Source organism: Saccoglossus kowalevskii, chromosome 3, assembly GCF_978046115.1.
Source record: "Saccoglossus kowalevskii chromosome 3, keSacKowa6.1, whole genome shotgun sequence".
In the NCBI taxonomy this organism is placed as follows: Eukaryota; Metazoa; Hemichordata; class Enteropneusta; family Harrimaniidae; genus Saccoglossus; species Saccoglossus kowalevskii.
This window is the reverse complement of record NC_140643.1, coordinates 7,601,290-7,613,104: the sequence shown is the minus strand read 5'-3', so window position 1 is coordinate 7,613,104 and position 11,815 is coordinate 7,601,290. Positions and strand designations below refer to the sequence as shown.

The 11,815-nt window shown below is 34.9% G+C and overlaps 1 protein-coding gene across 1 annotated transcript; it reads right to left on the bottom strand.

Moving 5' to 3' along the window:
* Nucleotides 1–1,886: 1,886 nt before the first annotated feature.
* On the bottom strand, nucleotides 1,887–4,775 carry LOC102805356 (monocarboxylate transporter 13-like). Its single transcript, XM_006821244.2, has 4 exons — nucleotides 4,547–4,775; nucleotides 4,002–4,145; nucleotides 2,394–3,521; nucleotides 1,887–2,164 (listed from the first exon to the last, which is right to left on the bottom strand). Exons 1-4 carry the CDS (start codon nucleotides 4,773–4,775, stop codon nucleotides 1,887–1,889), a joined length of 1,779 nt encoding a protein of 592 aa, XP_006821307.2.
* Between the last annotated feature and the right edge of the window lie 7,040 nt (nucleotides 4,776–11,815).

Below are 11,815 nucleotides of genomic sequence, written 5' to 3'. Positions count from 1 at the left end.
TGCAGTGTTAATATTTATCAGGTAGTTTTCTAATTTGTTCAGCGGTCGCTGCTTTGCTTTGAATTCTTTGTTTATTTTTAGCATTATTCGGCCAGCTGTAGTCATTAATTCCATTTGCCATTGTATGATAAATAATTGTTTCAATTTATTATTAATTTGTTTTTTTACAAGTTATAAGGTAAACATATTTCAAAATTTGTGATGTCTTAAGAACAGTTTTATTTATTTGAAATTTAAAAACTTGAAGAAGTGTTTTGAATTTCGACAAGTCGGTTCAATTCTTTATTTATTCACTTAATACTAGTTTTATATGGACTTTCAAAAGCTTGACAGTCTGAAATAAAGATAAATAATAATATTTTTTTTTAATTTAGAGTGATAACTAGGCCGAAGTAGTTAAATTGCTTGACTGTACTCATCCCTTCAAAAAAAAAGTTTTGTTTAGTAGCATTTGAAAACAAGTAAGTGTAAGACCTCATCTTATTGGTCTGTGAGTTTATGTAGGTTTACTTGTTGCACTTGCGCATGCGTGCATAATAAAATATGGAAGAACTTGGCTGTTTTTTGTTGTTGTTTTTTTGTACTATTATATCCTCTTTTTATTTCCTCCACTGACACGAGTATCTTCTCGAAGTAACTAAAAATGAGTAGCTCAACATCATTATTCATAAGTCTGTTTGATTTGTTAAATATAATTTTTCAAGTTTTTTTTAGTATTTATTGACAGTTTCCATTTTGCTGAATAGTCTGCAAAGCGGGGAATTTCATAGATATGGATCATATTTTTATAAATAAAAAACTAAATTTGTTGGCTGCAATTGAGGTATAGAAATATAAACTGTTACAGGTTATACATATGTAGGCCTTATTATTACTTTTGTAAAACAATATATGTGAATTAGCATATGTACACTATACATACAATTATAAGTTGAAATCATGTTCCACTATTATACATAGTTACCCAAACTAGTCAGGAAATTCCGCTAAGATGTCGGCTCCACGGTGCGGAAGTCCGCAAACTATGGAGGCAGTAAGCTGGAACGTTATACATGTACCTTGAAAATGTTATGAAAATTGTTACCAGTTTCTATGGCAGCCGGCCATCCACATATAAAATGGTATCGAATGTTATCTCGACAAATCAGTAAATGAAGTTACTGGCAGTTGAGGGCGTCATCCAATATAGAGTCTTAATCTGGTAATATTAACTGCCTTTGTGCATTGGTTTTCATTGTAAAATATTCATTGTCAAAATATTGACGTCGGTTGGATGAGTATTGATAGCGATACTAGTATTGTAAACGATTTTCTAAAAAAAAAATACATTTAATCTAGTGAATCTAGTGAGTGTCATTGTGATAATATATTTCCAATATATTTCGAATTTATCTCCCATAACGCATTGCACATGATATACTCAGAGTACAGCATTTGAATACATGTTGTACTCAACACATTCACGTGGCAGGTGACGTCATTCGTCATATACTAGTATTACAATACAGACACTTACAGTGTAATTGCTATGATATCGGTAATACACACATATTTTGTTAAAACATAACAATATTTCACAAGTAAATCAGATATACGTGCGAAGCAGAATCAAGTTCGTACAAGAAAAAAACAAGTGTGTATCGAACACAAATGCTCTGAGTAATTATTTAATTTATAAAAATGGTATTAACATCATCGTTAATTTCAAAGTCATTATATTAAATGTTTGATGAATAAATACTATGAATAAATGTGACACCGTCCAGAATCACGTGACTGTGCCGAAAAGACCTTTGAATGAAATTGTCATCATATATAAATCTCAATAAATGTAACTGTATATCATATATCAATTGTTTAAAGCACACAGTCACGACTGATTCTGTTTAAATCCACGTATCTGACATAATGTTATCGGCCAGGAAAGCAGTATTTACGTATATAAAATTAGTATTCGCATATGAAGTTTCAGATTCTTGGTGTGGAGTCAGACAATTGTGTAACGTAGGTGGCGCTGTTTTATCATCTTGAATACTATCGTCACACTTGGTGCACCATCGGCAGTAATATAACTCTGCGAAGACAAACGTCGTAGATAATAGGAACGTACATCCAACTAAATAATATGGACCGTTATAGCTCCCTGTTTTGTCAAAGATCCACCCTGTAAATAGAAATTACAAATTACATTACACCATTTATACACTAGCATAGTACTTTATAGAAAAAAAACACCAAAAATACTACAGCAACAACAAAAGACTGTATGTAAGAATTCACCCTTTTTGTGGTCAGAGTCGTCCGTCATTTTTGTTATATATTTATTGTTGTGTTATTGAAAACAACCACACAACGAATGGCACTCATCCACCCCATGTAACAATGTGTTTTACCTGAAATGGGTGGGCCAATCAGACTGCCAATTCCAAGGGCTGGAAGGGAGAGTCCTAATGCGTCTGTCATCTTAGCATTGCCGACATATTCTTTTAAGACTACCGGTATAACTGTCATGTATACACCACTAGTCAGACCAAGAATGGCACAGTATATACCGTACTCAACGGCTCTCTTCATTAACACACTAAACAGTGACGCCACACCACACACAAACAACGAGGTGAAATAACACTGCGAGCCTGTTGTCCATTTTGCCTGTACCAACCACGCATGTCCAAATTGGCCAACAACGTTTGATATTCCGACGACTGAAGAGATGAGTGCCGCTTCCGTTGGCGCTAAACCGTAGCTGATACCTCGTGATGCAAGGTGTACTAGGGAAACGTTAAAACCAATACCGATAAGGAAAAGAGTGAAGGTAAATCCTGTGAATAATCGATTTTCACAAAATAGACCCCAGTCGAGGAAAGTTAACAATTTTTGGGACATAGATTGTCTTTTATTAACAGAACTTGAGAGTCGCCTTCGGGTTTGATCATTATTCTTCAATTCAGACAGCATAAGGTTCCCTGTGCTGCCCAACTTAGTGTCTGCTACGTTACCATAATGTTGACTTTCATCACCACTTGTCTTCGAGCCGCGACAATTGGAATTGTTTTTATTCAGTTCATTTTTCCAAGACACGATATTTCTGTGATTTGAAAGGACCGACCCTCGATGGCAGTGTGGTGAGTATGACGGGATATTGTAAGCAGAGACACCAACGTCGCACGTTTCACTATTCTCTATACATGTACAATGAGCCATAGAATTGGAGACGCTAAATAATCTGGGAGATTGTGGTGTCGTTGAGTCATCAGTTTGACGACCTGTCTCAATGATGTGACATGTTCGGGGTTGAAACAGGGCAGCACATACAAATAGATTTGCAGAAAGACCTGTAAGTACGACAAAAGTACCAGTCCATCCATAGATGTCGAGAAGATAGCGTAATACTGACGGAAAGATGAAGAATCCAGTGCTGGTACCGGTAAATGCGAGGGCGTTAGCCAGGGCAAAGCGACGATGGAAATACACCCCGAGAATACCGATACTTGGCGTAAACGCTAGGCCATAACCAATTCCTGTAACACAATATTATTGTTTTATTACTGTCCTGTCCTGTGCTCGTTACAAATACGTATACTTGTTTATTATACAGACTGTTAAGTGTAACAAATTCTCGGACACTTGAATTAATATTGCTATACAGCAGCAATAATTTCCAAAATGACGTCTTTTTGTCATGTTAACCTGTATGAATCACATCCCAATGTACAACTGACAATGGTTCAGCAATGCATGTTAATATATGCTGCTTTTCACATTCTATAAATATTCACAAATGACAGTAAATTGTATTTAAAATCAAAACACGAAAAACGTGCGATTGGCTAAAAAGTGATCCTTCCCCATTCAGCGATGCGTTTTGTGGAAATAATAATTTAATAAATAGAATATAGCTTTGTATATAGTTTTGCATGACATTTGTTTGGTTTAACATTTGTTATTTGACACTACTCAGATATTATCACAAAGTAAATACATAACGTATGACATCGTACCTGTTATAAAACCGTAACTGATACATAAATACGATACACTTGACGCAAATGAACTCATAATCATTCCAATACATGATAACATGGCACCAAGCGCCACCACTGAACGTGTTCCAAACTTGTTAGTCAATGCACTCGCCAATGGTCCTATAGTGAATAACAAGATTGCTCAGAACTACTATAATGTTACGTACATCGCTGTTAACAGTTTCTATTGTATTCGGTTAATGAAAATCCCATGCGGCACGCGCTTCAATGTACACATCTTTATGTAATATATATATATATATATCGTGGGTTTGTGCAAGTGAGTGAGAACCAGATCGAATTCGATAGTGTACCGTGTGTCTTGCTGTTATGAAGCAATACATCATATTAATTCATTTAAACAATATTGACAAAGCAAACAATCTGACTTTACTCAGATTTCGCATCTACCCATCAGAGTGAGTAATTACTATGGCTTGATCCTACAAGAAGAATATACTACAATAACGAGTTATTAAAATATCTCCCTCTGATTGGAAATCTCTGAATATATACTGTACCTGTTATGTTGACCATACAAATTGCCAAGGAAAGTACCCATGACGTATCTGACACATTGGAATCGAAGACTTCTGATAAAATTGACAATACCGGTCCCATACTTGGAGGTAGTCCGGCACATATCATTATTGCAATATTACTGCCGATCACAACAAACCATCCCCATCCACCATCTGCAGAGATATTCCATGAAGGTTGGATTTCTGACTTCCTTCGTTGCAGATCCATATTTTTTAAAAATAAAAATAATAACAGCCAAGAATTGTTTTTACGTCGAGGAAATACATTTGAATATATCACGCAAGCATACACAACGATTGAAGGTCGGACACAGGATTTCCGTTAATACAATGTTGGTCGGATACAGTCAACGGGCGACAGACCAGTGTAATACGTAAGGTGTGGTGGCATCAGAATGCCATTGTATTACTGTGAAAGTGACAGCGGGCATCGCATGTAATATATCAGTGAAGTGGTCACATGAAAAGATTTCTAACGTTCCTGTGGTGGGATGATAATAAGGCACGTCATAGCGTTAATCACCGTATAATAGGTGGGTTAGTTCCATTCAAATAGGCGGATCCCCTGTTGACCCAGCTTCAGGTAGGCGTGTTACGGCATACGTGTATTGTTGACACGTGTTTTTTTTGAATCGGGAGATGACAATATGTCTCAATTGTCAAGTAGCAGACCTCCTGGAAATGTATTGTAATACTTATATGAATAGAGTTAACTTTGACAACTGCTTTGTATCACATAATCAGTGTTATTATCCCCTTTCTTATCTACAAAAGAGTGAATCTTGAGTGACACCGTACAACCAGACCTACTGTGCAGCGTTAAGCAAAACATCGTTTAGAAACTTCTTGTAAACAAATTCTTGGCATAACGAAACTTAAAATAGTAAAATAGTAAACCTCTGTCCACATATGCGGTTATGTCAAACACTTTTTTGTTTTGAAAATTTACATGATCAACGTTCAATTTCTACATTACCATAACTTTACTCCAAAGGTCCTTATTTCGATAGCAATATTGCCACTACTACTAGTTCTATTGTAAATTCTTTTTTATTCTCAGCTGGTGTCCGATATTGATGTTGAATTATTTGTTGTCACGATACGAGTATGAATTGAGTCAGATACAGGTCACGGACGGTTAATTAGAAGTCGAACCTATCAATAAATCAATCAATAAAACACACTAGCGATTTATGAATTCAATTAATATTTGACAATTCGTTATAATTATATATGATTATAGTAGTAGTTTGTAAATAGATTGTGATTTGAAGATAAAAAACACTTAATATTTTACATAGGCACTGTGTACACTCACTCTGACGCATGTTGGCGCACGCGGCTCTTTTTAAAAATGAATATTATTTATCTATTTTTTATTTACGAAAGGCAATGTCTTAATAATTGCAATGAGGTTTTATGATAGATAGAGTTGAAAAAATTCCCGCGTTGCTGATAGAAAGAAATATCTCATGATACTTGTACGCAGATGCTATTATAGTACTGTGTGATGCCGACCAGTAGAGCTGTCAAATGATGTACCAGCATATTTGTTATAATACATCTATAACATGAAGAATAATGGAGTGCTGGGTCGCCGTCCTACTGTGTCATACCGTGGTTCGAGATTATGTCCAAAGTTTTTTTTATTATATTACAGTTGTTGAATACAACACAAATTACTAACATTCTGAATAAGTTATTTGTATACCACCGAAATCCCTAAACATAGCACTCGCTTGAGTTATGTAAAAGTTATTGATGCTGGAAAATAGGAATGTTAAGAATGCATTATAAAAAAGGCCGTTTTTTTTACTAATAATATAAATAAAATTATGTTGGTTGCTATTTCAAATAGTTGATATGATCATGATAATGTTTTTTAAGGTAGCGAGACTATTATTTGCATACTTTTTTTCATCTTCTAATTGTGACTAAATGACTACAAATAGACCCGGGAAAGTATATATTTTTAGAATCGCCAGATTTCAAGCTTTTCACAAGTGTATTTTGCATGCCCGTATCTGCATTCTACGACGCGTTACTCAATCAAAGGTGAAAAATTACTTTTTCTGTAAAAAAAATAATTACGCATTTACGCTGGCGATAAGAAGTATTTTTTTCACTTTTCCTAGTTGTTCAATAGTCTGGTAAATTGAATGTGTCTGGTCAGTTTTATTCAAGCAACGCGTTTTAAAAAATAGTGTGCTGAATTTCAATTACTGTTTTAGTCACATTGCCCCCAACTCAAACCACAACTCGTTGGTAAATAATCGATGAAATAGTTTGTCGGGACACATTCAAGTTCCTCTCATTGTCACCTTAAAGCTGTGAAAATTTGGTGTTAATCCGACGACAATAAGTATACGTTATTTTTTGTTAAAGACCTTGTATTTTGAAAAACATAAACTCCTAGAAAACGTCAATGAAGTAACAGCAAATATTTTCAAGCTTGTTTATCGGCACAATCAATTTGTTTTCCCATCAAGGTCTGTTTTACCATGTGTAGGGGCATCCAAGTGTGTAAGGCTATTAAAAACCAAAAAAATAAAGGAATGGGATAGCTATAATTGGATAAATTCGGCATATGAAAACACCAAAATCAATGATTTTTTTCAGTGGCTGGGTGACCTTGTGTCTGACACATTCATATGCAAATGACTAATCTGTGAAACAAACAGGGGCGGAGACAAACCACTGGAATGTTTGGAAACACTCATTGTGTGTCAGATAGCTACTGATAACACATCCTAACATTGCTTTGTCTTGAGTTTATCTTTGAAACTTATAGGCACACAGATTAAACCTGTATTGTTGATTTTGGAAAACACTACTGAGGCTGCCTTGCTTCCCTTCAGAAAATATACATTTTAACCAACTTACATGACATTCTATGTTATGTTGACTTTATCATATGAAAGTTTATAGTGCATTTCATCAATTAATAAATAAATGTGAAAATCGTAATTTTCAACACAAATAATAGTCTCGCTACCTTAATAAGACTGTGAATAATTCAGTATTTAATTTTTTTCTATATTTAAATTTAACAAGATGTAGAATTTTACTATTAATTTATTTGGTGATATATTTGTAATATAACTGGGATATTGATGTATAATTTGTTTTAAAAATATGCTACAGTTGGTGATTCAACGATAAGTGGTTATACATATAACTGTATACCCATATAAAACGAATGATACAACTACCACTACTTTCTTTTATTTACGTAAATCATTGCGTCACGTCGTGTTTGTTAGTGATCCCATGTGACGTGTTTACATGGTATTCGAACAAAGTGCTTCAATGTAATACCAACACATATATTTATATTATAATTAGTTATTGTGTTACTACAACCAACTAAATATACTGACTCACAGTAGAGGATGGTTTGACCATTGCAATTGAAAGCAATGACCTACTTACCGGATTGAAACTGTTCCTATTTTTCAAGGTGGCATTATATCGGTCGCTATTGCGGTGTCGGTATGTATCCGGGGATGTATTAATCAATTATCGAATAGCTAGATTGTGTTGGCACACTTTACTACATGGAAAAGTGGGGTACACTTTCCTCCCCCGAAATACAAACAAAAAGGTTTGGAAATAGGATGTCTTGGGCAAACTTGTGCAACATACTAAAGAAATAGTTCGAACACTTCGGTGTATTAAATGAACACATGGAAACAGCTATGTACACGATGTACACTTTTTTCAACACCTTCTTTGGTGTTTTGATGTTATGATCACATTGCAATTTTTGGCTACTTGTTTTCTTATTCCGATTGGAATAAATAGTCGGGTCAAATTACACTTGTATCCCTTGTATGACTGTCTAATGGTTCAAATATTAAGACATTCCTAAACTTTATTTATAACGGCATCTTTTTCATTGAGTAAATCAACTCAGTTTTACAGGCACAAAAAAGGTGAATTGATATTTGGGCCTTGGAATTAAACATTTTTTACGTCCGTTGAAAAAAATCAACTCGGCTATCATTCAGATGAATAAGTGCTCAGTTTTCTGAAAACAATTTACTCACAGAGAGTCAGGAAAATACGGGTAATGTAGTAGAATGGACATACTAGCTATATAAAACATGGTCACATGACATCGGGCTATGTATTTGATTGGTTATTGTCAATCAACAACCTGCAACATGTTGCATGAAATAGAACATGTCCCTATTTCGTTCAACTTATTGACAACAACTCTGGAACATTGCTTCAAGTTGACACACGTAATGACGTATTTCACAACAAAAGATAAACACAGATCGGAATGATAAAGAAGTACAAGCAACATAATACTAATTGGCATAGATAGAATTCACGTGAATTTGACAAATTAACTCGCACTAAGCGCTCAGTTATAACTGTTTGCCGTTGAAATACGTGAACATGTAACAATAAATTTAGAACATACTAAACTAGTGATTAAAGTTTCAACGATTATAAAGTTTCAACATTTCGTAGCGCGACGATCATCGCCCTTTAAGTTTAATTTGAAATGCATACCCACACATTTCCCTTTTTGGATTTGTGTCTCACTGAAATAGACAGTTATTGATTTTTATTGTTGAAAATGATTACTCGTATCCGAGTAAATTTGAGATATTTCTCGTGTTGTAGCCACGCCTTTCCTGAAACAGTCGGCTGTTTCCGGCTTTCTGACATTACTGAGCCGAAGTAAAAGTGCCAAAATACTATTAACGATACATATTTTTCGGTCTCCGCTATTTTTGAAACGTATTTTCGGCGGATGCAGCAATACTTGTAGTAATAGTGTGAGAATTTACGCGTTTCTGAACGATTCGAAGGTGACATTAGTAGACGAAAGCCGTAAAATCAATGAGAACAAATTGCGATGAACATTCTCTCTATACACCATCATACCGCAGATTCGCCGAACAACTGTTATAAAAGAACAACATGGATTAAAAGACAAGTGATGAAAAATTAAACCTAGCCCAGTACGAATACTTTTAAAAAGAACCAAATTCCAGAGTCAATCCTACAACGCAGGCCGAAACATAGGCGCTCGGATCGGTTTTTGGATAATAGAAAGGGGCAAAAGTAGGGTCAGGTAAGCTGTAATCAATTGTTTTTATTTTCGTAATAATTTGAATAAATAAAACATGTAAATTCGTAGACATGGGTAAGTTGTAAAATGTAATCAGCTATTTTATTCGTCCGTAATTTTTACAAAGATTTTATTTTTTGTAAACATTATAAAGTATTTTCCACATTAAATGTTGTAACTCGTACGCAATTTCTAATTTTGATTTTCAAACACAAATTCTCAAACATGTAAAATGTAATTAGGAATTTGTTTTATCCGTGTGTAAAAATCTATTTTTTACTGTAAATTGAACTTTCCATTTTATATCCTATAAAAACGTAAAATGCATTTTGTATTTCCTGTAAGCTGTACCAGCTACCCCCTTGCCCTCCTATAAAATTGGCGTAGACCGGATGTGCATGACACGATTGGTTGAAATAATTATCTCATTTGCAAAATTAATATTCACGAGTATTAAAAAACTCGTCTTTTCAGTAAAATTCTGCAAAAATGCTTTCTTATAGCCTATTTTGAACGCAATAAAATCACGCGTAGAACTCTAGCAAGAAACTTGTGGTGTCCAACTGGTTGTAGGTTGAAATGTTTTGCAATCGGCATAATTTTAGAACCTGAATATTTCTATATTTTGTAGAGAATTATTCTGTAAAGAAATCGCATAAATTATTTCATTTGTTCGGAACGTTGTTGCTTCGACAGCGGGCTACGCACGACTGACTTCGAAACGTTCCATTCAGATCGGACGGCGCCCACTCGTGCCAATCCTCGCTGGTGTACTTTGAAACCGATTTGTTCAAATTTATTTTGTAATTATTAACATAAAAAATAATATTATTGATGCACCAATAAATGATTTGGGTCAGAAAGTAGCAGACATTTCATAGGCACTTAAAAGTAACCATGGAGCTAAGGGACTGGACAAAAAGCACAGGGGGATGGTAGGCCGGTGTTTTTGGAAAGTCGCGTACATAAAAATATATGACCCTTCACAAACATTTGCATCAAAGTTGCTGACCCCCCTTGAATGGTGCATGAACAATTGTGACCCCTCCTTCTAAGTATAAGGATAGTACATGTATTAAAACTATATTTACATACTAATTGATGTTCTACTACACAGCTTAGAACTTTTCTACTTCAATCTGTTAGCTCAGCTCTCATTGAGAAGAGAACAATGTATGACACTGTCAGATGTGAGCCCGCTGAATTATAACGACATTCACTGATGACCCCTGTATAGTTGGTATCTGATGGAAGATCTGGACGTTACCAACCCACACCTGCTCATAACTTGTCATTATCAGGCTCATTCGTATGTTAGGGGATTAGTGAGTGCACAGTCAGCTGGCGCACACGTGATAATAAAATAAATACGATATTTACTATATGGGAACGCCATCTTGAATGCAGCATGAAACTGAATAAGAGACAAGTTGTGAAACGCGTTTTTCAGATTCCTACAAATCAGGACAAAAATACCAATCTTTCACAGAAATACGATCCATTGGGATAATATTAAGCCAGCCGATAAAAAAAAACCGGCCGAATTCGTCGTTTTTGTGTTAAAAAAATCCCCTAATTACGAACACCTAAAAACAGGAAGAACATAGAACACTTTCCTGGGGTATTTGAAACCAAAAATTTTCATTCCAGCTCAGCAGCCAATTAGCGACGGCCTTACAGTCAGATGACAATTTCGGTTTCAAACACCCCGGGAAAGTGTTCTATGTTCTTCGTGTAATTAGGTGTTCGTATGCAAGAGATTTTTCCACACAAAAATGCCGAATTCGGCCGAATTTCAAAATTTGTATTCTACGCTTCTAAACACAGAGTCAATCTACTTTAAGTAACCAGTTGTGACTAGTAGATTCAACAATTATTTAAAGGAATCCCTCTGTATGTATTTTTCTATTTTTTGATTTATTGTACCATAGGCCTGAGGCCATTGTACTGAATAAAATTCATAGCATATCATTTGGTGAATAAGATTCCTTTTTCCCATTAACATATTTATACTGTGTTGTGGACAAGTCTTTCAACAATCTTTGGATAAAGGCTTCTCGATACTTTTGCAATTACTGTAAATGTGTTAATTATTCACTTGGTTATAAATTTGCTTTTTTCGCTGACTGGAAAATGCGCTAAATTAAAACCCAGGGATA

What these genes read in the sequence shown, in the direction of transcription:
- LOC102805356 (XM_006821244.2), bottom strand. Translation starts at nt 4,775, where the DNA reads ATGGATCTGCAACGAAGGAAGTCAGAAATCCAACCTTCATGGAATATC. An exon ending in TTGTATGGTCAACATAACAG is followed by an intron (nt 4,146 to 4,546) that starts GTACAGTATATA and finishes TATTCACTATAG; the next exon opens with GACCATTGGCGAGTGCATTG. An exon ending in GATTGGCCCACCCATTTCAG is followed by an intron (nt 2,165 to 2,393) that starts GTAAAACACATT and finishes TTCTATTTACAG; the next exon opens with GGTGGATCTTTGACAAAACA.